The sequence below is a fragment of the Dermacentor andersoni genome, chromosome 1 (assembly GCF_023375885.2).
Source record: "Dermacentor andersoni chromosome 1, qqDerAnde1_hic_scaffold, whole genome shotgun sequence".
Classification (NCBI taxonomy): domain Eukaryota; kingdom Metazoa; phylum Arthropoda; class Arachnida; order Ixodida; family Ixodidae; genus Dermacentor; species Dermacentor andersoni.
The window spans coordinates 173,045,644-173,072,319 of record NC_092814.1 but is presented as its reverse complement, the minus strand read 5'-3'; the positions used below and the strand labels follow the sequence as shown (position 1 = coordinate 173,072,319).

Here is a 26,676-nt window from a genome sequence, read left to right as displayed (position 1 = left end):
GTACACCTAACGCAGTGATTATGTTCATGACATTTTATTGTTTGCACCTTTTGCTCAAAAATGTACTCTGTTGTTTTCACTTGTAAGAAAAGCTTCCCCACTGCGGCGTCCCGATCGACCGCTCGACGCAACGCGGCCTGCGTTTGACCAAATTCTCAAACTCGGTTGTTGCTCTAAACTCAAGAGCAGCCTAGCCACTCCGGCTTGGGGACTCAGAGTCTTGGGTCCCTAATTCTAAAGCTCTAGTGTGTTCGCCACAAGTAAGTTTATCCCCCCGCCCCCACAAGAACATTACTGAAGGCGCTTATGTCGTTCTCTAGAAATTAAATAGTCGCTGCTGTGCATTAGTGCAGTGTTCAAAGAGCACTGTAACAAAATGTGGCATTTGCTGCAATGTTGCATTAGCAGTAATATGTGGCGCTGGGTAAAGGTCGCACGGAGAAAGCGGGACGTGCTAAAATAGCGTGCAAACTGGCTTAGTACCAGCTGGGTCGCATGCTTACCTGACATATTTCATGAACGTACAATAAAATGATAATACGCCTTTCGTACAACAAGTGACATTTAGGAGAGTATATTATCGACTCACTACAACCGGAGGGTTTCAATACTGAAAAGTCTTTCAAACCACAGGGAGCGTCGCTGTTTACGTTTCAGTGCGTACCGCCAACCGGTCGTTGCCAAGTTTTCGGCGGTTAACAAATGTCTGGTGGAATTCTAGCTCAACGTAGCGATGTACCACTGTGCTCACACGCATAGGAAAATGAAGCTTACTCTAAAGTGACACATCGCGAAGGACTCCGCTCGGCCCGTCCACGCTGGCAGTTTCGGCGTCGGAAACGAGGAATACAATGAATACCCGACTTTCGATGCAGTTCTTTCTTTGGTCCCATCCTAATGCGCATAGTACACGGACGAGTTTTGTCCAACGATGCAAATATGCGCTTTCTTGTAACGAAAACGGGCGATAAGCAACAATAATACAATAAAACTCTAAAGATAATTTTTGGGCTTTTATTGTTTGCGAGATAAGTAACTGAAGCGCAAGACAGGCAAGGGGACGCACAAAAGCCAATAATAAATAAAAGAATAATAAATAAAAGGTTGTTTTGCTGCGTATATTCTGCGATCGAAAGAATATTTTTATTCTTGCATTGAAAAAGCGACGTTATGTGACTGTTTCATGTGAAAGTGCATTCAAAAGAACTAGTTATATCATGCTAACCAAAATTAACATTGAATTCTCGCATGGAAAAGTGACGAGATTATTTCCAGAAAGTGCGAAGATTGCGGAACATAATTAAATTTGGAGCAACTAGTGTTCGAGAGTAAGCGCTGTCAATGAAAATTTGAGAATTTCTTTCAGATTCAGATTTATTGGTTCCAAAAAAAGTAGTTACAACATCGCATATATACAAACGAGGGTCCCAAAGTGAAAACTGTAGTGGCACTCTCGGTTAATAATAACAACATTGGTGATATCTATAGACAGCAAATGAGCGTTATTATCAAATAACATCTACAGATCAAATACATTATTAATAATTTCATTTAAAATCAAACAAACCCGAAACAGCATGTTATAAAAGAAAGTCGGGAAAAAAGCATGGATGAAGTACAAGAATTGACATGTGAGACAGAAGTCAAAGATATACCGCCAGATCGTAGTACAGTTATCGCAGGAAATGATGCTTAAGGTAATTTTTAAAGATTTCGAGAGAAGTACAGGGTGTTATAGTTGATGGTCATTCATTCCAAGGAGAAATTGCAGCGAACACAGATGTTTCTTTGCCGTAATTGGTATGAACCACAGGTAACAAGAAATTGTTAGCCGCAAATCTGGTTGTATTTTTATTCTCCAAAAGGTCAGCTGCAATGAACAGAAACGTAAGGTTATTATGAAGCAACTTGTGGGATAAGACGATTTTTTAAACTGGAACAATTATTAACAGGCAAGATATAATATTGTATGCGCCAAGTAACTCAGAGGCGTTGGATTGCATGGAGCTAGAAGTGATAATGCGCATTGACTGATTTTGGATATGTTGAATTTATAAGTGACAAGCGTACGTGTTGCCCCATGAACCAATGTCGTGATTAATGTGACTGAATGAAAGCACAATACAACGCTAGCAGAGCCTCACGAGAAAAAAATGGCAGTGGCTTAGCTCGGCTATGCCAGGATATACGTAGCGAAAGCTAAGGCATAGCATGGTTAGCCTTGGTTAATCTTGATTGCAAGTCCAGGTTAGTCTGGTCGTCTATCTGTGTTGCGGCGTTTAGCCAGTCGTTCGGCGCGCTGTTCGTCTGTTTCCTGGGCGATTCGTTTCCTCTTCATCTCGTTCCGATGTCGATTCCAGGCCTCCTCCTGCTTATCAGATTTGTCGCCGTCCATACTGCCGCCTCAACTGCAGTTGGGGCGCACGCGAGCTCTCCTTTTCAATCCTCCGACATGTTATCAGACATGCGACGCAGCTGGCGAAGCGAGCGGAGGCGAACGCAACGACGAGGAACGCGGTGTGACGTCATGTGCCTCCTCGGAGCACGGCGAAATCGCAAGTTCGCGGCCAGTAAAGCTTTCGCTTTAAAAAAGGGGCGAGCTTTGATTAATGCACGGATACGAAACGCAGTCTTCTGCTTGAGATATTGGAAGTGACAGCGAAATGTAAGGTTAGGGTCAAGATGTATGCCAAGAAAAGTAACATCGTTGCAAACGGGAATTGAATGAATTCCAAGCTTTAGATCAGGAGTAGAAGTTAAGGGCCTCTGAGCACTTTTAAACAACATAAATTTAGTTTTGAGAGGATGAAGAACCAAGCAATTGTTGCTACACCATTTCATAATGTTACTCAATGCAATATTTAACTTTTAAGTAAGACCAGCAATATATTTATCAGATGAAGATATGGTTGTGTCATCTGCGTATAAAACGCAATGAACGTAGTTGGAGGAGCAGAAGCTTGATGTGGGCGAGTTGGTTTTGCATACTTGAAGAAATGAGCGCTACGAAGACGCGGACTAAAGGAGGAACATGTACATGTTCCATGAACATGAACATGTAGCGCCTTGTCCGTCGTACGTGTTCCTCCTTTAGTCCGCGTCTTCGTAGCGCTAATTTCGTCAAGTAGTTGGAGGAATTAAGTGAATCCGGAAGATCATTAATATATAGAAAGAAAAGCAAAGGACCTAGAACATGATCCCTGTGGCACACCCTGGTTAATACATTTTGTTACAGAGAAAGTATTTGCTACATGTACTGTGTATGGCCGATGAAGTATTTTTTAAGAATGTTAGCGCAGGACCGGTTATACCATAAGAGTCAAGTTTATTAAACAGGACTTGATGGTTAACCGTGTCATAAGCTTTCATCATCATCAGCAGCAGCAGTTTGTCTTATGTCCACTGCAGGACGAAGGCCTCTCCCTGCGATCTCCAATTATCCAATGAGTTGGCCCATGACTGTGCGCGAGGTCTTACACACCGCGGCGGTTCCGGTGGACTCACGGGCGGCGACTTAGGACTGTACAGGGATTCCCTTCACACCTTCCATGAAATCTTGGCACATTATCAACTTGCTCGGCGGACCTTTCCTCTACCACATCCTAAACTTACTAGACCACAATCGTCCGCCTTTCGCATGCTCCAAAAGGGGTCATTCCCCTCCAGGGGCCGATTCAGTCACTTCGCGCCTAATGTAGAACCACACTGTGGGGAGCCGTACTGCTCCTTATCTCGTATGCTCTGGCAATGCCCCGCGTTACGCAGCTCATCGCTTACCACTCTAACCGACTGGGAAGCAGTCCTTAAGAGCGGCGACCTCAGAGCAACTACGGGCTGTCCAGAGGGCCTGTGGCAGGGCGGAGGACCACGATCTTCCGACCCCGACGTGGGTGCGGCCCGCGATGGCTACGGGGACTCCCTGAAAAGGGAGGTACCCCAACGCGGTTCCTCAGGACCATTAGTAAATTTCTCTGTCTGTCTGTCTGTCTGTCTGTCTGTCTGTCTGTCTGTCTGTCTGTCTGTCTGTCTGTCTGTCTGTCTGTCTGTCTGTCTCTGTCTGTCTGTCTGTCTGTCTGTCTGTCTGTCTGTCTGTCTGTCTGTCTGTCTGTCTCCTGCGCCAACCGATTCCAACTAACGCCCGCGAATTTCTTAATTTCGTCGCTCCACCTTGTCTTCTGCCGTCCTCGGCTGCGTTTCCCTTCTCTTGGTACCCATTCTGTAACCCTATATAATGGTCCAACGGTTGTCTAACCTGCGCATTACATGACCGACCCAGCTCCATTTTTTTTCTCTTAATGTCAATTAGAATATCGGCTGTACCCGTTTGCTCTCTGATCCAAACCGCTCTCTTTCTGTCTCTTAACGCTATGTCTATTCTTCGTTCCGTCGCTCTTTGCGCAGTCCTTGTTTTCAAGCTTCTTTTTCAGTCTCCAAGTCTCTGCCCCACATGTCAGCACCAGTAAAATGCACTGATTGTGCACCTTCCTTTTCAATGATAATGGCAAGCTTCCAGTCTGGAGCTGACAATGTCTGCCGTATGCGATCCAACCCATTTTTATCCTTCTATGAATTTCCTTCTCATGATCATGGTTTCCTGTGATTAATTGACCTACGTAAACGTACTCCTTCACCGACTCTATAGAGACTGACTGGCGATCCTGAATTCTTGTTCTGCTGCCCGGCTATTCATCATTATCTTTGTCTTCTGCATATTAATCTTCAACCCCACTCTTACACTCTCTCTGTTAAGGTGCTCTATCATTTGCTGCGATTCGTCTGCGGTGTTGCTGAATAGAACAATGTCATCGGCAAATCGAAGGTTGCCGAGATATTCAGCGTTGATCCTTACTCCTAAGCTTTCCTAGTTTAATAGCTTGAATACTTCTTCCAAGCACACAGTGAATAGCATTGGAGAGATGGTGTCTCCTTGTCTGACTCCTTTCTTTACAGGTATCATCCTACTTTTTTGTGTAGAGTTAAGGTAGCTGTGCAACCTCTGTAGATATTTTCCTAGGTATTTACGTAAGCGGTCTGTACTCCTTGATTACGTAATGCCTCTATGACTGCTGGTATCTCTACTGAATCAAATGCCATTTCATAATCTATGAAAGCCATATAGAGAGGCTTATTGTACTCTGCGGATTTCTCGATAACCTGATTAATGACATGGATGTGATCCATTGTAGAGCATCCCTTCCTGAAGCCAGCCTGTTCCCTTGGTTGACTAAAGTCCAGTGTTGCCCTTATTCTAATGGAGATTATTTTGGTAAATATTTTATATCATACAGGGAGTAAGCTAATGGGCCTATAATTTTTCAGTTCTTTAACGTCTCCCTTTTTGTGGATTAGTATAATGTTTGCATTCTTCCAGTTTTCTGGGACCCTTGTAGTCGATAGACATTTCGTACAAAGAGCCGCCAGTTTTCCAAGCATTGTCTCCTCCATCTTTGATTAAATCGACTGTTATTGCATCTTCTCCTGCCGCTCTTCCTCGTTTCATGTCTTGCCAAGGCCCTTCTGAACTCATCGCTAGTTATAGGAGGAGTTTCTATATCCTATTCATTACTGTTTCTAATTGAATTATCCTGACTCCTCTGGGTACTGTATACAGGTCAGTATAGAATTCTTTCGCTGCTTTTTCAATATCTTCGAGATTGCTGATGATATTACCCTGCTTATCTTTCAGCATACATCTTGGTTTATCCTACGCCAAGTTTCCTTCTCACTGATTTCAGGCTGCGTCCATTCTTTATGGCCATAAGCTTTTATGGTCATAAGCTTTACTGAAGTCTAAAAAAACAGATCCGACTAAGTTTCCCGAATCAATACATTTGTTTTATGTAGTCGGAGACAGCACAGCTAGAGTAGTGGTACTGCCAGGGCGGAAACCAAATTGGTTGTTTTTGAGCAACTATACTTTGTTAAGTAGTTATTAAGACGTTTAACAAATAATTTCTCAATGAGCTTACTAAGGCAGGAAAGAAATGCAATTGGTCGGTAATTATTAAATGTTTGTTTGTCGCCTTTCTTAAAAACAGGAATAATCTTAGCGTTTTTTTTTTTTAATGAAGGGAATGCACCTTGTTTAAACATAAGGTTGATAATATTACAGAGCTTGTCGGAAACTAAATGCGCAACCAGTTTTAAATGCCTGACACAAATTTTCTTCAAGCCAGGCCCTGTATTTTTAATATCAGCAATCGCGGAGCACACTTCATTTGGTGTAGCTGGTAACAAGAATGATTGTGTCGTACGGCTCAAAGTATTATACAACTGTGCATGTAGGTCATTATTAGTGTACACGGAAGAAAAGTAGTCCGATAAAACATTAGCAATTAATTCGTTGGGCTCAGAAAGAGTGGGACCATTGTGTTTTGGTTATAGAGGCATCAACAGGTGAGTTCTTAAGAAAACAGTTCAGTAACTGCCACTGCTTTTAGGGGTTATTCTTTTTCTGCTCAAATTTATTTTCGTAGCAGCTTTTTTTCGCCTGTTCAAGTAAAACGTTCAGTAATTTACAGTACCTACTATATCGTCTAGCCAGTCCAGTATTAAAGGGCTGACGTTTAGTTCTCTTGTACATGTTTTCCTTCTTCCTTAAACTTTCTAAGAGACCATGCGTCATCCATGGGTTGTGCGGATATTTATATCTTTTCCTACATATTACAGTGCGTGTGTTAGTCTAGACGGCCAATAAAAATAAAGAGCACAAATCGTTCGCTGCTCCTTCGGGATTAGACAGATTTAATTGGCGACCAATCAGTTTTACTGATGGCTTCAACAAAGGTATCTGCACGAAATATCGAAGTAAAGTAGCTATTATCGTTCTCGTGAATTTCATTGATAAATGTAAGAAAAATCGGAAAATGATCGGTTATGTCAGTATCAGCAACCCCGGGGCAAGGCGATGGTGATATGTTAGATAACACGTGATCAATGAGCGTACCGCTCCCACGAGAGGCTACTCTAGTTGGACAGTCAATAAGTGATTCAAGACCAAATCCAGTAAAACAATCAGTGTAAGTTGTGTACGACGTAGCATCAGGTTCAAGTAGGTAATATTAACATCACCTATAATCAGTGCACTCTTATTTTCAAAAGTTAGCTTTGACAATGCGGCATTAAGACAAAGCTAGAAATCGTTAAGGGAAGATGACGGTGAGCGATAAATGCAACCAATAATCAAGTTCTTATTATTGCGATTAAGGAATGACCGGTCCACCTCTAGCCACACTGACTCACAATAATTCACGTCAACTGCCAGATCAAATCTGCGCGTGTAGGTGACATCTTGTGAAATAAAAATGGCGGCACCACCATGACTATCAGTTGGACGATGACAATATTCTGCTTGATAAGATAGAAAACCGCTCATGTTGTTGTCGGCATCAGAAAGCCAAGTCTCTGATATGCAGATAAAAGTGAAGGCATGCTGAAGTGAGGCGATGAAGTTATTAATTGCATCTATGTTCTTACGAAGGCAACAAGCATTGAAGTGAATGAGTGATCGTTTTTTTTTTTTTTTTTTTTTGCAGTAAGACGAGATTTTACGTCACCGGGGGAGAGCAAGGCCATGAAAAAAAAGAAAGGGCAAACAGTTTTAAAAAATTACGATGAATCGCGTGAAGATTCGAAGGTCGGATTCAGTGATAATGCGATAGACCCTGCTGTCATCAGTATTGCGGGATTTTATCTGGAAGTTTTCTGTCTATAAGTATTTCCACTTGTTTTCCTTTTTTGAGTGCCAGTGCCTTCGAGAACACCTTCTTGTTGTCAACGGTCAAGTGGTCATTCGCATAGGTGGTGCCACCAGTGAAACCAATGTGGACAGTGCGAAGCCTAGCCCTTCTCGCCTTCCTGATAAACTCATTTTTCTTATCGAGTGAGCAGAAGCGAGCAATAACGCTCTTCTCATTTGACCTAGAGGCAACACGGTGAGCCGTCTCGATATAAGCGGGTAAGGTAGGGTACTCGATAGCATCGCCAATTCGCTTCAGAATGACTCAGCAGTCTTCACCCTTGCGATGTAGGGATTCTCTTAATTTCCACATTATTCATTCTCGAATACTGCTTTAAATCAACCACTCTTCTTTCGAGTGCTTCGTTATGCGACAAGAGCGCCTTGTTTGAGGTTGCTATATTTATTTAATTATGTAGAACCATGCCAGTGACAAGTTAAACTCTAGTGACTGTATGGAAAAAAAATAATTTTGATTTATGTCCTGGAATTTTTAACAAAAGTTACCGAAAATCGATAAGTAAAAAAAAATAGAAGCGCGAAGCCTGTAAATCCGTAACTCTGCACGAAAAACGGATATCGCAGTTTTCTGTAAAGTGCATCCGTTAGAGCATCTAAAGCGGACAAATTTGATATAGTTATTTTAGTGCTTATGTGGTTTTTTTTTTTTACAATGTTTGCGGAGGTTTTGCAAAAGTCCCTCTCACACCTTAGGGTTTTTCAGGGGGGTTTGTAATACATCAATTTTGTCCGCTTTAGATAATCAGTGTAGCTTACAGAATTGTGATATCGTTTTTCATCGATGAGGTACAAAGTTGTAAACGATAGTCTAGCTTTCTTTTATATAAAAACACAAGGACAATTTTTATACAAAAAAACGACGGCCTAAATAAAGAACCTGGTCACTAGATTCTAACTTTTTCTTCTAAATGCAACAAACCTCAAATTTGGTCCAGTGGCAATTGCCGAGAAAAACGATTTCTTCCTTCTCGTGGCGTGATGTTTTGCGACTGAGCCGCGAGATGGTGTGCCTGACCGCGACGGCATTGTTTTTATGGAAGCCACAGAAAAAATATAACGTTTGTTTTGCTAAATACGCTGACGTTATAAAATAAACACTCTCAAAAATATAGACATGCGGAGAGCGCCATGTTACGCAACACACAGTTATACAAGGGCAGCAAACCTTTCCTCTCTTCCCTCTCTTATTAGAGCTAGAGCAAAGGAATGCAAGTTCCACTGGTCTCTACTATGTTCCCCTATAATATATATCAACGGCAAATTCACCTGTTGCAGACGACAAAGGAGATCCCTCCTGCTGACGTCCCAGGGTGGATGGATGGATGGATGTTATGAGCGTCCTCTTTGAAATAGGGCCGGTGGGTTGCGCCCAGCAACGGCGTTTGCAGCGCCACCCTCCGTAGTGCACGATACCAATAGTTGGCTTAGGCCATATGATCGGTCAAGGTCATAGAGTTTCCTACAATGACCAGGGTAACATATCTCCAGCATATCATTACAGTTTGCATCCATTTTCTTATCATGTTTCGCAGTTGGAACCTTCTACTGAACAAACTTTTGCGTGAAGTATTATATGTACTTAATTTGCTGTTTCGTGGCTTAGAGCCCCCTGTATCGGAGGCATGAGAACATATCGTTTACGTATAGGTTTATGCAATCGGTTAACAAATTCGACATTGAATACTACACCACAAACTGAGGTTGAGGTCGGGTTCTCAACCTCAATAATGAGGTTGGAGCTCTCAGGTCGATGGCAGCTGCTGAAAGTTGAGGTGAGGTATCCTAAATGCGCCTCAACCTCAGCGGATGAGGTTGAGTGATGTCAAATATTATGGTAGGTTGAGGTGAGGTCAAGCATTCTGAGGTTTATTGCCCACCTTTAGCATGAAACAAACGTTTCAAGAATCATACGATAGCGACGTCGACTATACAGTAAAAGCTACCTGTGTGTGCGTGTGTGTGTTTAAGCGAAGCTTTCTCGGGTTTGGCGTGGCTACATGGCTGCTGTTGGGTCGGTCGTTATCTCGGCGCATATATTTGGGGATATATATATATAGTCATATCATAAGAAGCCAACAAACCGAATGTTTGTTGGCTTCTTATGATATGACTAATAAAAATCGGGCCCCTCGGTTAACCCCCTTTCTTCTCGTTAAATATATATATATATATATATATATATATATAGTCATATCATAAGAAACCAACAAACACTGACACCAAGGACAACATAGGGGAAATTACTTGTGCCTAATAAATGAAATAAAGAAACGATAAATTAATATAAATTAAAGTGGATGAAAAAACAACTTGCCGCAGGTGGGAAGCGAACCCACAACCTTCGCATTTCGCCTGCGATGCTCTACCAATTGAGGTACCACGGCGCTGTTTCCCCATCCACTTTTCTTGGGTATTTATGTGTCCTAGTAGAACCCTGGGAGTGTCAGTGGTATAGTGTACTAGAATAATACTAGAACATTATTCTAGTACACTATAGTCAGTGGTGTCAGTGTTTGTTGGCTTCTTATGATATACTAATAAAAATCGGGCCCCTCAGTTAACCCCCTCTCTTCTTGTTTATATATATATATTTTGTCACGTGGTGGTGACGTTGAAGAACACAGTAGCAAATACTGTGAAAGACAAAACTAACTTTTATTGGGCGAACCTGTGCCCACAAAAACAGGCTACACTTATAGCACAACGATAGCGGCGAACACGGTCGGCGATCGTCGAAAATATGATCAGCGAGTCAAGCGCGTCGGCTTTTAAAGAACAGTCGTCGAATGTTCCAGACTAATCGTTCGGACCCGCGTGCCTTCCACAAAGTTCTACACCATTCGCGTCAGGTGATGAAATCAGATAGCATAAGGTTCGGCGACAACAGACAGCGGATAGAAGCATCGATAACTTTTCAGAAACTTCGCATACATGCAGGCGCGTCCCACGCTGTGCGATTACATTTGTTAGGCGGCGAAACGTGGTTGCCCGATAAAGATAAGTACACGTGTCAATACCCCCCTCCTAAAAAGCATCGTCCCGATGCTACAAATATAAGAGAGTGAAACACAAAAGGACAGTTATTAAACATAAGTAACAAAAGAACAAACTCCAAAGGTCAGTTACGCGAAGCCCCAAAGTTCATTAACGCTGGTAGTAACGGCTTGAGTCGCACAACGTGGACTATTTCAGGTCGTGAGCGGCGCCGCTGTGATAGCGAAATGCCGTCTGGCACGACCTCATAGTCCAGTGCGCCAATACGCCGGATGATCTTGTACGGTCCGAAATAGCGACGCAAAAGCTTCTCGCTACGTCCTCGTCGGCGTATAGGGGTCCAAACCCAAACACGGTCACCGGGCTGGTACTCGACGAAGCGTCGTCAGGGGTTGTAGTGTCGGCTGTCGGTCCTCTGTTGGTTCTTGATCCGTAGGCGGGCGAGCTGTCGGGCTTCTTCGGCGCGCTGGAGATAGATAGCGACGTCAACATTCTCTTCGTCAGTGACGTGGGGCAGCATGGCGTCGAGCGTCGTCGTCGGGTTCCTGCCGTAAACCAGCTTAAACGGCGTGATCTGTGTTGTTTCTTGCACCGCCGTGTTGTAAGCGAAGGTTACATACGGCAGGACCGCATCCCACACGTCTTGTGCTCGACGTCGACGTATACATTGCTAGCATGTCGGCGAGGGTCTTGTTCAGGCGCTCCGTGAGACCATTCGTCTGCGGATGGTAGGCAGTTGTCCTCCTGTGACTTGTCTGGCTGTACTGCAGAGTGGCTTGGGTGAGCTCTGCTGTAAAAGCCGTTCCTCTGTCGGTGATGAGGACTTCTGGGGCACCATGTCGCAGCAGGATGTTCTCGACGAAAAATTTCGCCACTTCGGCTGCGCTGCCTTTTGGTAGAGCTTTAGTTTCAGCAAAGCGGGTGAGATAGTCCGTCGCCACGACGATCCACTTATTCCCGGATGTTGACATCGGAAATGGCCCCAACAAATCCATTCCAATCTGCTGGAATGGTCGGCGAGGGGGTTCGATCGACTGTAGTAATCCTGCTGGCCTTGTCGGTGGTGTCTTGCGTCGTTGACAGTCTGGGCATGTCTTTACGTAACGGGCGACGTCGGCGGTCAGACGCGGCCAGTAATACCTTTCCTGTATCCTCGACAGCGTCCGGGAGAATCCGAGGTGCCCAGCGGTTGGATCGTCGTGTAGGGCGTGCAGTATTTCTGGACGCAGCGCTGACGGTACAACAAGAAGGTAGCTGGCGCGGACTGCATGGTGAGAAGTTCTTCTTCACGAGCAGGTTGTTTTGAAGCGTGAACGAAGACAACCCGCGCTTAAATGCCCTAGGGACAACGTCGGTGTTCCCTTCCAAATACTCGACGAGGCCTTTTAGCTCCGGGTCTGCTCGTTGCTGTTTAGTGAAGTCTTCCGCGCTTATTATCCCAAGGAAGGCGTCGTCATCCTCGTCGTCTTGCGGCGGGGGATCGATGGGGGCGCGCGATAAGCAGTCGGCGTCGGAGTGTTTTCTTCCGGACTTGTATATTACCGTGACGTCATATTCTTGCAGTCTGAGGCCCCACCGCGCCAGCCGTCCTGAAGAGTCCTTTAAGTTAGCTAGCCAACACAACGCGTGATGGTCGCTGACGACTTTGAATGGCCTGCTATAGAGGTAAGGGCGGAATTTAGCTATAGCCCAAATGATGGCGAGGCATTCCTTTTCAGTCGTAGAATAATTGCTTTCCGCTAATTAACTAACAAAACTAACTTTTATTGGGCGAACCTGTGCCCACAAAAACAGGCTACACTTATAGCACAACGATAGCGGCGAACACGGTCGGCGATCGTCGAAAATCTGATCAGCGGGTCAAGCGCGTCGGCTTTTAAAGAACAGTCGTCGAATGTTCCAGACTAATCGTTCGGACCCGCGTGCCTTCCACAAAGTTCTACACCATTCGCGTCAGGTGATGAAATCAGATAACATAAGGTTCGGCGACAACAGACAGCGGATAGAAGTATCGATAACTTTCCAGAAACTTCGGATACATGCAGGCGCGTCCCACGCTGTGCGGTTACATTTGTTAGGCGGCGAAACGTGGTTGCCCGATAAAGATAAGTACACGTGTCAATATATATATATATATATATATATATATATATATATATATATATATATATATATATATACAGAGGTTATATGCGCCGAGTCAAAGTAATTTTTCTTCGATTTGGCTACTCAGTATGTGCCACTGAGTGCGTGCCCGTTCTTGGCCAATCCTTCAGGATAGGCTTGTCCCACAATGGTTCCCACGCAAAACCTGAGCATATAATGCACGCTCACAGATATCTCTAAAGCACGCCGGTCTGTTAATGGAATGCTGAAGCGCATTGTAACGTATTTTTTTTATTTACTTCTTTTTAAATTTAGCCTTTCAATATGTACCACTGGGCGTGTGCCCATTCTTGGCCTATCCTCTAAAATGGGTATGTGTCGATGTTACACAAAAGGTACAGAATCCTTAAATGTATAGCTAGATATGTGTTGTATTTTCTTTGCATACACCCGTCATCGCATATCTTCCCATCGCCTATGTTCCCTCGATAAGCACCATATATCGCCTTCGTTGTCATGACATCGCTGTCAATTCGGTTGCCGGTTGCATTAATGTTCCTTTCATTTTGCCCTCTGTTCGGTAAGTTCTTCGCAAGGCACGGCATCCAGGTAAAATCATTGAGCTTCTGAAAGAGACCACGTGGAGAAAAATAACGATTCACCCGCCAACAGGTAAGCGAAAGGCCGCGTCCAATTTTCGGGGGTGCATGGGGCAAAGTGCGTACTATCACCGCGCGGCGAAGATGATGAGGACGAAGCCGCCGCGCCGGGGGCGCCTGCGGTGGCATGGACTCGCCGAGTGCCGCCTCCGCTGGGCCCTCTGGCAAGAACACGCAGCCCGACGACGCCGACATATGCCGCATCTGTTTCCGAGGGGTCAGCTGCGGTTCCCTGCTGCAGCCTTGCCTTTGCCGAGGTACGTGCCTCTCGAAGTGAAAAATCTGGACGTATTTGTTCATTGCGCCGTTCTTCCAGCGCACACAAAAGAAACATAGAAAACGGGCACAACATATGTGCACAACGCCCGTGTGTGGTGCATTTTTATATATTCCTTTGCGTCTGTTTCTTGCTTTGTTAGAACGCCCTAAATATGCAGACGAACTCTTGGCCGCTGCAGGCAGTAGTCAACAGGGCGGCTCCGCAATACCGTGGTTGTACTTAGATTATCCCATCTTGTCCAGGGATGGGCCCTACGTGAACAAACACTGTATCAACCGTCGTTCGTTGCGTGCTGGCCCGTAACGTAGTGCGCGGTTACCAAGCGTCGGGAGGTATGCGGGACTCGTACCGTTTTCTCCTTGTGCCGGCTGACGTCCGATGTCGTTGTATGGTCCTTGCAAGCCAAATAAATATCCATGCGCGGCTGGAAGTGCCGCATGCTGATCCCGGAAGGACGTCGAAGAAAGGAGCCCGTACCATTTCGTACGCTTCTAACATTCCTCAAAATGTTTTCGATTGCACGCACCCTAAAGGCGCGTTATGTTGATCAGGCTGTTTACATGAAGAGTTGAGGACTTAAAAAAATAGTCATAAAAAATAAAAATAAAAAAGGGGGGGGGGGGGAATAAGAGCTACACAAACTGCATTAGTGCAGCTCCATTACACATATACTGCATCATGAAGCGAATTCAGGAACCGCGCTGCAGAATTCTCCTCGATGTGAACATGCAAGTAAGCTAGCGTTTTGTTTTAGTCGGCCTGCTGATGAGGCCTTGTCACCTCCAGCGCATCACGATACAATATGCTCGCGTAATGTCGGTAATGGTAGCACGAGTTGACTGGCTATGTTAATTGGTTGGACATACATCACTTCGACATCAGGTTTAACATCAGCGCTTGTGGCGTCAGTTTTACATTCTTGTGTCATTTCCTTAATTCTATGCCGCCTTATTATATCAGCAAGGAAACTCGCATTTATCATGCGAGGTTCGCAAACTTGCGATGTCCATATTTACTCGATTGCTGCTTCAAAGTTATGAATCTTTAACGATTAATGTCTTCAATTTATATACTTCAATATTGTTTCCACCAGGCAAATGGATTGGCATTTTTTTTCGTTTACTGGTGAATCGGTTCAGCGGTTGCCTAATAGAACGCTTCCACGTGTCACGTGTTTGCGTTGAAGGAAGGGGAAAAAAAACTGTTGGCCACCTTTCACGGGTAGCATGTACAATGTCGACCCGCCCTCATTAACGCGGTAAGTGCCGCGTTGTATATATATTTTAGAAGTATCGGATTCGGGTGACTTGCTTACTTCGAGACGAATTTAGCACCCCAAAAAATTGTGTCAGCAGCACTTCGGCATGCGCAGATGCCGTCCTGGGTCCTTTTGTACGCAGAGTCAATGGCGTAGGCAAACCTCGAAGCATGACAACAAGCGCCGCTCGTGCAGGCAGCATTGGCTTCGCGCACAAGCCATGCATGGAACGATGGGTCTCGGAGCGTAGGGAGGAGGAGTGCAACATCTGCCACTACAACTATCCGATCCTGCGGAGGACGCGGACCTTCTGCGACCTACTTCGCCACCCGGAGGGTCGCAAGGAGCCGCTTGTGTACGCGCTGCTGGGCGTCCTCTTCAGCCTGAGCTTGCTGCACGTGTTCGCGTTCGCCTGGATACTGAGTGTGCGCATGTGGGGCCGCCTGCCCTGGACGTACCAGGTGCTGAACGCCGCTGCTCTCCTGGGCCAGTCCCTGCTCTGGTCCGTCTTCCCCTTCGTAGCCTTCAGGTGCGAGCACGTTCCCCCGAACGAGCTGGTCAGCCAGTGTCTCACTGTGAATGAAATATATAGCTGAGTGGTTCGCTGCACGTATACGTAGTGTACCTTTTACGTGGGGCATATAGGATCGTAAAGCGTTCGTCCGTGTTGTCTTGTTGATTTTGGCTATGAAAGCATTTATTCCCTGCGCATATGCATATGCTTGTGTTGGATTTTCACGCATGTTCTGTTACGCAGTTCTGCGCATGTTCCGCATGTTCTGATACACTACTGTGACTTGTATTTAATGCCCACTCCTGCCTAAAGCCTGAACTACAGGTCGGCAGTGCTTAAATAGTACTTAAATGAATACATAAATGTGAAGATATTCACTTTTTTTCGACCGCTTTAATAATCGCTGTTCGTGAATTTAGCAATAAGTTATCAGAATTTGGTGCGATCTAGAGCGCAGGGTGCCGAACCGGAACTGAACCGAAAACCATAAAAAAAGTTATTTTTGATTGAACTGGAACATTACACTTTTTTTTCACTCCGTAGCGAAACCGAAAGGAAAAAAACGGTAGTTTTAGGTTCAGGTTGGCCACCTTTTTCTGGAGCTTTTCATTCATGCATTGCCTTCACTTGTGCCTCAACTATGCTTCCTCGTCTGTAAATATACACGATCTCCGCGTGATTTCTTAAATAGCAGCACCGTGAGTACGGTTGTCAGCGTATTGCGTCAAGGGCCAGACTATAGGTGTTGTGTAAATGTAAAAAAAAAAAAAATCGCGTCGGACGCGCGGACTCGCCAGACTTTGATGCATGTAAAGTATCTGAGACAGTATACCACACATACTTGTTGCTTGCCCCCCACGGCAGGCATTGGTCTCTTCGTTAGCGTCACTTAACAACAGGCCGTTCAGTGAAAGTGTTACTCGGCCATTGACCGGACATATCAATAAAGCGAGCCATCAAGGCCCTTGTAAACTATTTAGTTAGGCCTAGATTCAAGGCTGTGATCGGGCCCTTCGAAGACGATTGTGTGTGCATGGCGTTTCTTTTTTTAGATGCACGAAAATTTTAAAAATTGCGTGGCAGAGAGTGCAATTCTAACCCTGGATCTAAATTACTCGATGAGGCGGCCATCACTTCTACGAAAAGTCAAAATGCTTCATTTAATAATTAGCATAATACGTTAATTAACTTCATGGTAAATTGTTTTACTGCACATATTTCAGTCTACCGATTGTAGAGTATGCAAGGCATATCGACTTACAACGAAAATTCCCAGGACTACGCCACTTTCGAGGTAATATGTTTAAAGTGTCCGACGAAATGCAATGGAGTTTAAATTAATTTTGCGCTTCAATGCTAAAACAACCTTTTCTTTAAAAAAAAATAAGTGTAACAACAGTGCGTTTTGCCGCAAGTTTGACTGCTCTCGAAACCGGTGCCATCCTCAGAATTCGTTCTAAGCCGATTTGCCTTGCATACTCGCTATTTACAATTCGTAGATTGAAATAAGTGCCGTGAAGTAATGAATGATAATTCCTTTGTAGCTACGTGGGGCCTGAAGAACAATAGACGACGTAATCATTCAGTGTAGCTTAGCAACAGCGTCAAGCTTTTGCACAAAATAAATTTGTGCTGTTTTCTTGTCATTAGTATTCCGTTATGCAGATGAACTTGAATCTGTTCCAACCGGTTTAAACCATTCTTTTTCTCGCTCCAGAGTTGAACCGGAACTGAACCGTTTACGGTGTACCGGAACGAAAAAGATTTCGGTTCGACACTATGCTAGAGCGTACTGTAATCAGCGCGTGCCATCTTTCCGCGCGCTTCTCGCCAAATGTTGGAGGACTCAAGATCGAGTGCGCGCTAGAAGAAGAGAGCACGCGTCTCCTCCTTTAGGGCCCGGCCGTGGCTGCGCAGAGTTCTCCGCGCGGCTGAGCTTGAGGGCTTACGCAGCCTGCGCCGTATGTTGGAGGTCGCATGCAGCGGGTTACAGCGCTAGGGGCGGTTGCGTAAACAAACTTTCGGAGATGCGGTGTAGCCACCAGCAGCACGAAGCCGGCGGCTCCCGGTACACACGGTCCAACACGATGTTTTACAGTTTCTATACTGGTCTTTCTTTGCGATAGCAATTATATGGACACTGCAGGCGAATTTTGTCGTCACCGTAGTGTTCCGTATAAGTCCAAAGGCGATAACACCCTCGCTGCGCGCCGTATGCTGTACGTGCGCATGAAAGCGTGCGAGAGTGAGCTGGCGATCACAGCTCAATCTCGCGCGCACAAGAGAGGAAAGCAGGGAGGAAGCGCGCCGTCTTCCGTAGCGCACAAGGAACCGGGGGGAGAGCCGGTAGGGTGCGTTGTACTTCAGCAGCAACGCACGGTCGCGCGGGCTTGATATTGAAAGCGAGCTGCCTTGGGGGCAGAGCCCAGGTGGGCTGACGGCTTGTATATGTAGCTTCTTGGTTACTTTACGGCACATATTGCAATGTACGAATTGTAGGCGGTGAGTTTGCAACGCGTATCCACTTGGAATGAATTTCCAAACTGACACCAGTTTGGAGATCTGCGCCATCAAACTCGCCGTAAGAATGCACTGTTGTTCCACTTACTTGTTTAACAAAACGCTCTTTTATGCATTGAGTGAGGGAGCTTAGTGATGAAATACATGTCCCACTCCTCGAGCATCGCTTAATGCGTCCAGCCAAGCTGTTACCTCATTGGGAGTGGCAGGTGGTAGAATGTGACATGTCCTTTCTAGAAGTTACAAAGCACGCACCAGAGGTCGAAATACGAATGCATTTCCTAGAACTTCAGTGCAAGCACTCGTGCACAGAGTTCTGTACAGACGCTTCCAAGTCACACGCCGGAGTGTCCTATGCAGCCGTCGGTCCATCCTTCTCGGAATACGATGTACTGCATCCAGAAACAAGTATCTTTACGGCCGAGGCCTACGCACTATTGTCGGCTGTGAAGCATATAAGGAAATAAAAACTCCGAAAATCAGTCATATATACAGACTCTCTAAGTGTCGTGAAGGCCTTGATGTCACTCTGTAAACATAAAAATCCTGTACTTATTGAGCTCTATTCCGACATGTGTAAAGCTTAGCTATCTAAACAGCATATCATTATATGCTGGGTACCTGGCCATAGGGGAATCGAAGGTAACGTTCTGGCAGACCAGATGGCCACGTCAATTGCATCACATGCTGTTAATCCTACCGCTACGGTCCCTGTCACAGATCTGAAGCCTTTCTTACGAAATAAACTGCGAAACCACTGGGAACGCATGTGCGACGACGAAATAAATAGTAAACTGCACGTGAAAAAGCCACAGTTAGGTTTTTGGCCCTCCGCAACAATATCGCGGTGAACAGATGTCCTATACTGTCCTCTCAGAATAGGACACACATTTGGGACCCATAATTTTCTACTTACTGGAAATGAACCTCTAACCTGTGGTAGATGCAGTGAGAGGCTGACCGTCCTCCACGTCCTCCTGGAGTGTCGGGAAGCTGAAGCTGAGAAAGAAACATTCTCCTCTTGCATACCGTTATTACATACCTCTTCACCCGGCTATGTTTCTTGGTAAGGAACCGCTTTTTAATACCAAAGTAGTCTTCGGTTTCTTGAATGATGTTGTCCTACATGAAATAAGCCCATTAAATTCATAGCGCATCCTCTTCCCAGAGGATGCTGCTGTGATAATGTTTTGTATAGCACATGCCTCCAGGCCCTTGTGTTTCAAGGGCTCTAATGAGGCAGTAGTGCTCTAGTAAATTTTAGCATCAGACATATTTTTTACATCATATCATTATGTCGCAATGCATCTTAAGGCTGATAGTTCCCGTCATTTGTTATCGCCATAATCTTATTACACATAGATTTTATGCACTTAGAGCGACTGTTTTTAAGGCCCCTTTACAGCCACGTCACATCAACTTCATAGAAATAATGCCTCGACTGCAAACCCATTAACACTGGTATGGCGCTCTTTGGCCATACCTGGCCCTTGCGCCAGTAAGTACCACACATTCATTCATTTCATTATGCATTGAAGCCCAAAAGCAACTGGAACGGCCGCATTTCGATGGGGGCGAAATGCGAAAACACCCGTGTGCTTAGATTTAGGTGCACGTTAAAGAACCCCATGCAGGTAGTTTAAATTTCCGGAGTCCTCCACTACGGCGTGCCTCATAATCAGAAAGTGGTTTTGGCACGTAAAACCCCATAACTTAAATTTTTATTTCGTGTAATTGTCTAATACTCTGCCATTGCTACCATTGCTTCGCCGTTTCGGGCGATGCTGCTTTTTTTTTTTTTAATATAACAGCTATATACGTGGAAACGCTTAACTAGAACGTCGACCACACGGAACGTATTTGCCACGTTTCTCCTCTGTTTGGAACATGGAGCAACTGCTAAACGGTGTAATCAATGCGTAACTTACAACCTCCAAACACACACAGCGCAGTGCAGACATTGTTATAAATGGATATAGCGGGGCGTGAGTGATTTTGCTGTTTACGAGACCTTGGTAAGCTTCCAGTTATCTCCGCAGAAGTGAAGCGGGCGAGAAAGTCGATGGCGGGCTGCTGTATATATGTACGACAAAACGGAAGCCCGCAGGTTTTCAAGTTTTTTCTCTGCGGCTGTAGTCACAAATTTAGAAATCGATTTCACCGTATATTACGCGGCAAATTATATCCACACTTGAGGAATACGATACGCATTTCTTTTATTTGAAAACGCAGAAAGCGGTCTGGCATATAGTACAGTGACATATACATATACAGGGGACACGCGCGACCATGGAGCTCGCAACAGCGCTGATAGATGCACACACACGTCCTCGCAGGATGGCGTGGGAGAGCTCGTGTCGCTGGTGCCTGCTGAACGCCGAGATGCGCATTCTGCTGCCGGAGGACAGCGAGAGCCGACCGCCACGCGGCGAACTTCCGCCCTGCCAGGACCGGAAGGCGCCGCGGGCTCCCAACTGATGCAGAGGATGCAAAGCTCGCATCAAAATTTATTTGCGCTTCTGGCAGCAAATAAAAGGCGGCTCTGCTCAACCATATGGCTGTAGATATGTGTTTCAGAATGATGGTGGATAGTGAAGTCTGTTCGCGCGAGAAGCGCTTGCGAAGTAGAGCACTCTACCAGTTCTGCTGAACTGAAAGGGACTGCAGGAGTCGTTATAGACAAAAAGGCATACGCAAGGGTCAGTATTTGTCATTTTCTCCGATTCGATGTTTCATCATCATCTGCCGCACCGAATGGCGGATCCACGGACGAGTCAATGGTGCGTAACAAAAGTAGTTTTCGTTTTTTTTTTTTTTTTTGACCAAGTACAATCTTTTTACATATAAAGAAACTAAGGTTTCTTAGTCGGTGTTGTAATTTCACTACCTCTTGCCCAAGGGCAGGTAGATTACGAGTTATTTTGGAATAAAGCCCGTCATAGTTGCAACCCGACGCGGTGGCTTAGCGGCTATGGTGTTGCTCTGCTAAGCACGAGGTCGCGGGAACAAATCCCGGCCGCGACGGCCGCATTTCGATGGGTGCGAGATGCAAAAAACGCCCGTGTCCCGTGCTTTGGGGGCACGTTAAAGATTACCTACTGGTCAAAATTAATCCGGAGTCCCCCACTAAGGCGTGCTTCATAGCCAAACCTTGGTTATAGCACGTAAAACTCCAGAATTCGATTCAGAGTGTGCATGGGCCGAAGAACTAGTTTAGGCCGTCCTCGGGAGCTTACTTGACTTTTTGACCGCAAGGAAGCACTGTAGAGCTCAAAACAATGATTGGCAGCCAAGAAGACTGCGTAGTGTCGCCAAGTGCAACAAACCCACCCTCCCTATTCAGATTTCTGGCATGTAATTTTCGCGAATCGCGTCAAGTTGGTCAAACGTTTGCTGTTACTACTATCATAAGTTACGGCGTTTTTTTTATTTTTATTTTTATTTTGACTTTTTCGTTATGACAGCATGGTGTTGTGTGAAAGTCGCTCCATCAACGCCACCCGTTCGTTTCCTACCAAACACAAAGCATTATCTTTCGTACAAGCACTTGAGTTCCGGCGTCGGTTATGAAATGCGCATAGCTTTTTGGTCGATCTACTGATGATTATAATCAACTGGTCTTGCGAACTCCGACCTGAAATTTTGTGTCATCTGCCTAGCCACCTCACATGGTGGTGTGCTTGTGCGACGACAAAGGTGTGCACATATGTGCTGATTGTTCTCGTTTCTCTGCAGAGTCTTGATGGAGAGCCCAACGTCCTGGAATCGCGTTTATCTTACTTTACCGGGTGTTTCTACGAAGGCGTCCGCCAACCACTGCAAGTCATAGGCGTCAACTTCCAGTTGAGCGTCCATTTAAGTGCTTTACAACTAACGTCGATGCGTACAATTGTGCTTATTTTTATCCTCTGCGACGTGTCAACTCGTGCAATATATATGTTTATGTTTATCCACCACGAAAATGACTACTCTCATGCAATTTTTCTGTTTATGCACTACACCGCTCACAGCTATGCCGAAATGCAAACACCAAATTAGGAGGCTGCACAGTGTCAGGTGTCCACGCAGCGATGTAACGAGGACGAAAGCGACGTTTGGTACTTGTCGACGGAAGAATAGTGATGACAGATGTATGCTAAGTAAAGTATGATACCCATCAAGCAACATTTAGAGTTTCTGTACCTCTTGTGTCACAATGGCAGGTACCCATTCTGCAAGATTGGCGCTGTTCCATTAACCGGTTGGTGTGCATTAGATACTCGTGAGCCGACATTATATGGTCAGGTTTTATGTCGCAATTTTTAATTTTACGTTACGCAGAACAGAGGTGTGCTCATTTGCGCTACCTACTTTGTCGGTCAGCACACAACGGTTATACAAGCCCATTCCCCGATAAGTCATTTCGGCGCACATAAATAACCTTCGTTTATACCACAAATATAACTGCCGAGATGTTGACCGACCCAGTGGTCAGCTCCCACCGCGCCAAACCCGGAAGGATAAGGCAAAGAAAGCTTCACTATAAAGTTGGTGAAAGCGAAAATTCAGAAAGCGGAACTGGTGTGGTGGGAAGGGTTGGTATGTGCACATTGCCCCGGGGAAGTACAGACGGCAATGACCGCTGCTGGCGTGTATTATAGCGTGTTCACCCTTTGCAATTTTTTAACCAGAACACGCGAGCGTCGACCGCACGGCATGTCAGCGGCCTTGTAGCTGCGAGGGGCACTCCTGAAGCGAACAGCGCAGCAGAATACATCCCAAGTGGACATCGTTCATGGCGAAATTTATAGCGCGCACAATAGACAAAGACGCAGAGAAGGTGAATACTGCGTCCTTGTCTATTGTGCGCGCTACAAATTTCGCCATGAATACATATTAACTCGCGCAACCATCAGTCCTGCTTGACATCGTCTTGTGCACCCGCGCATACTGTTGCCGATCCGGCCGCCGCTCGCCGCTACAAAGCCGCCGACACGCCGTGCGGTCGATGTTCGCTCGTTGCAAGGGTGTACCATTAATATATGAAACTCTATGGGGTGTACATACATGTCACGCACTCACTATTGCAGCGTCGAGGCCGGCGGCAGTTTATCTGCTTGCACTGAGGAATGATAGCGCCACTTTTTAACAGGCATCCTGCCAAGAAAGAGCGTTAAATGTGACTCGTATGTAGACAAGCCGGGAAAAGAAAAGTTTTATTCATCCCACGAGGAGAGACGAGCAGAAAGTAAGCGAAGGGTGCTCCGTCTGGCGGCGAGGTGGGATGGCTGCCTGTCGAGGCATTCAGGTCAGCTGGCGCACCAGGAAAGCTGCCACGATGCCAGTCAGGACACTGAGCAGTACCACGTTTACCAGAATGCAGGCCTGCGCAAACAGTGCCTGCGCTTAGCGAAGCGGACAGGCGGACGGTGCGTGTATGCTTATAATGTAGACTCGCCTGCTCCATGGCGCTGCGGTTGGCCAGTGAAGCGGCCGATGCTGGCAGTAGCGGAGCGGCCAGGCTGGCCACCGAGAACTGGCTGCGGCTGTCTGTGTCTTTTGTGCGGGAGGAGCTCGGCTCACGAGACGGCCGAGCGAAGTAGCCAGGCGGAGGTCCCACCGGAGGCACCGGCAGCACAGAGGCCACGCGCCCTGCGACGCGACATGCCTTTGACGGATCCCATTGGATCGCCTGCAGCGAGTCTAAAGTATTCCTGGCAGTTCGAGCACCGTACAAGACTGCTCTGTCGGAGCACTCACCTGCTGTATCGACTCGAATATCCTTGATGCGCGGAGCGTGCTGTGGGGCAGGCTTCTGCGGGTCGTCTTGCTGACGTGCCGGCTGCGGCTGGTGGAATTGCTGCGGCTGCATATGTTCTCGCATGTGCTGCATCTGCTGCATTTGTTGCATTTCCTGCATTTTCTGCATCTGGTGGATAACCTGAGGTGGCGGTGGAGCCTGCAGGGAGTTGGCGCAGTTGTGCTAAGACGCATCAGTTGTAGAGCCGATTTGATTGGCGAAATTCCCGCGGCCATTGCTCCTAGTTCGCAGCTCTGGCATTACTCGTGTGTCATACCTGATCGATTGGCACGGAGTGCTGAGATGGCACCGGTTGCTGTGGTGGCTCCGACTCAGCAGTGCTCTCGCTTGATCCACTGGTGCTCATCGATGAAATCGAGCTCAAGCTGCTCTCATTAGGTTTGTCATGGTGCTCGCTCGAGCCCTCCGAGGCAGCGCCTGAACGTTACAGTGCATCAAGTAAGTATTTGAGCCCATATAACCTGCGACTATACCCACCCTCTGTGCGTATCTTGTCATCGTCAGGGAAGGCGGCTTGTTCGAGACTTATAGCGCCTTCCAGCCCCTGTGATGCGCCTATCTTCGTGCTAACACCGACAAGAACACATGCACAAATTCGGGTACTGCAAATGCTATGACCCAGGGTAATAATAATTCGCGAAGGCTCCTTAGGTTTGTCCTTATTTATCGATCCAAGGTAACATGAACGCGCACGACGACGCCGGATCAAAGGGCCTGAAAGACGTGCAGGCCACTAGCAAGCGCTGAAACGTATGAATTACGAATTCCAGTCGTTGACTCAGCCGCAGCACTCATGTTTATAGGTTCACATTTAGCATTTCGAACAAAGTAATAAACAAGAGACAAATTGCCCACAGCTAAACCTGCAAGTCGCGGTACCAATCAACGCAGTTGATTGAGCAATTATATGTGACCACATTTTCGATAACTGCGAATAACTGGGCCGTTTTTTCATTGCTTCTAAATCATACCTCTTTCCCCGCATTTTTTTTTTTTATGGGATGCTTCCTCTCCCTAGTAGTTTTAACCTCCAACGGACACCAACTGGACCTTGCCGAGGTACGAAAGACTGCTGAATGAATTACATCAACGAAAAATAACTGGGGAATGTTTAAGTCGTCTAACAAACAAACGTACGGGCAGCGTACCAGCATAGTAAACGGCGGAGCGCGAGTCCTCCTTCAAGAGCTCCTTCGTGGGGGACCAGTCGGACTCGGCAGCGGCCTCTCCGGGTGAGCCATTCAGGCCGGGTGAGCCATTCTGGCCGGGTGAGGCCTGCTGCTTGGCGGGCAGCGTAGCGGCCGGTCCGGCCACGTCCCCGGCCTGGTGCATCATGCCCACGTGCGTCACCACGGGCTGGCGAGCCTTGCTGTCCTGCGGGGTGGCCAACTCCGGGCCGCGCTGAGTTCCTGGACTCGCTTTCCAGTCATACGAGCCCATGGCCGGATAGGCAACCACGCCGGGGACGTATGGGTGCTCGGGCACATAGTAGCCTCCCGCCTGGTACTCGCGTGGCCCATAGCCCCTGGCATGCTGCGGGCCGGCCACGTACTCCCTGGCAACCTGCGGGTAGTGACCTAGAGCCGCGTAGCTTGCGCGTCCCGTAGCAACAGAAGCAACCGTCGGTGAGGCATGCTGCACGTAGCGATAGTCGTGCGCCCCGAGTGATTTGGAGATCACGTCCCGGGACAGCCGGCGCCTCGAGTCCGGCGGGCAGGGCAGCGCGTAGCTAGAGGCCGCCTTACTGCGAGCGTCCTCGACGTGTGGCTGCCGGCGTCCCTGGTCGTTAGCGCGCCCAACGGGCAGCGAACCCACCGACGATGACTGGCGGCGTTGCTGGTCCGGGCTCTTATCCTCAGCCATGGCTTGCGGGCTCACACGATGGCGGCCCTGCGAACGTTTTCTGGAACTCTGGCTAATGCGCGAGCTGTGATATGCTCGCCCTCGCGTGCCTGAACGCGCCTCGAGCAGTGCGTGCACTTTGTCCTCGTCACAGTGCTCCGATGGGACCGCGAGGAATCGGAGAATATCCGAGATGAATAAACAACATTCATCCGGCGTCACAAAAGGAATCTGGGAGGAACCCTGACGCGCCTATCAGCCCATTTCCCCTCCCAAATAACTCTGCTTCCCACTTGGGTCTCAGGCCAGTCCTATTCATGAGCACCTTTAATAACTAATCTATCTATCTATCTATCTATCTATCTATCTATCTATCTATCTATCTATCTATCTATCTATCTATCTATCTATCTATCTATCTATCTATCTATCTATCTATCTATCTATCTATCTATCTATCTATCTAAACAGCACAAAGCAGAAGTCTGCGTGAGGTTGCTAACATCTAATGGCTGGATTCAAATTATTGACGTGTATCGGTAGCTAAACGCCTGCAATTTTTGTCCGGAGGTGTTTTTACAGAAAACGACGACAGTTGGGAAAAAGTGTTCTAGAAGATCACTCAAACATTGAAGAACACGCAAACATGTGCGACTGTGAAACTAGAGGAAGAATTTCGTTCATGGTTACGAACGACCTTATGATTTTAGGCCGATCTGCGTGCCCGAAACTTTTAAATGGAGCAACAGAGTTCGGGTGACGGCGTCGTACTGCTATAGTTCCCATTCTCATAAATTATATGTGTTAGCTGAAAATATATTTAAAATACCTTAGTTCTTGATTATTTAGAAAACGAAGGGCCCGAATGGAAAATATACCTATGCTCTGGGAATCAAGCGGCGTGGACAAAGTCCTCGAATAGCTTCGCGCGTAGGTGTTGATGC

At 46.5% G+C, this 26,676-nt stretch overlaps 2 protein-coding genes across 7 annotated transcripts in view; one reads left to right on the top strand and one right to left on the bottom strand.

The window, feature by feature from the left end:
• LOC126547314 (E3 ubiquitin-protein ligase MARCHF2-like) overlaps nucleotides 1–20,653 on the top strand; it is a 36,096-nt gene extending 15,443 nt beyond the window's left edge. For 3 of the 6 annotated variants that reach the window (XM_055062778.2, XM_055062777.2, XM_055062776.2), the window contains 2 exons: nucleotides 15,252–15,585; nucleotides 20,427–20,653. In XM_055062778.2, the coding sequence (XP_054918753.2) occupies nucleotides 15,252–15,585; nucleotides 20,427–20,568 (476 nt within the window). In that variant the 3' untranslated portion in view covers nucleotides 20,569–20,653. Of the gene's footprint in view, nucleotides 1–12,968; nucleotides 13,776–15,198; nucleotides 15,586–20,426 lie in introns of those variants that run through there. The other 3 variants (XM_050195276.3, XM_050195277.3, XM_055062779.2) reach the window with 3 other exon arrangements.
• Nucleotides 20,654–23,260: 2,607 nt separating this feature from the next.
• On the bottom strand, nucleotides 23,261–25,862 carry LOC126547304 (uncharacterized). The gene is made up of 5 exons (XM_050195266.3): nucleotides 25,039–25,862; nucleotides 24,147–24,307; nucleotides 23,830–24,028; nucleotides 23,528–23,721; nucleotides 23,261–23,454 (listed from the first exon to the last, which is right to left on the bottom strand). Exons 1-5 carry the CDS (start codon nucleotides 25,751–25,753, stop codon nucleotides 23,374–23,376), a joined length of 1,350 nt encoding a protein of 449 aa, XP_050051223.2. The 5' UTR covers nucleotides 25,754–25,862; the 3' UTR covers nucleotides 23,261–23,373.
• Between the last annotated feature and the right edge of the window lie 814 nt (nucleotides 25,863–26,676).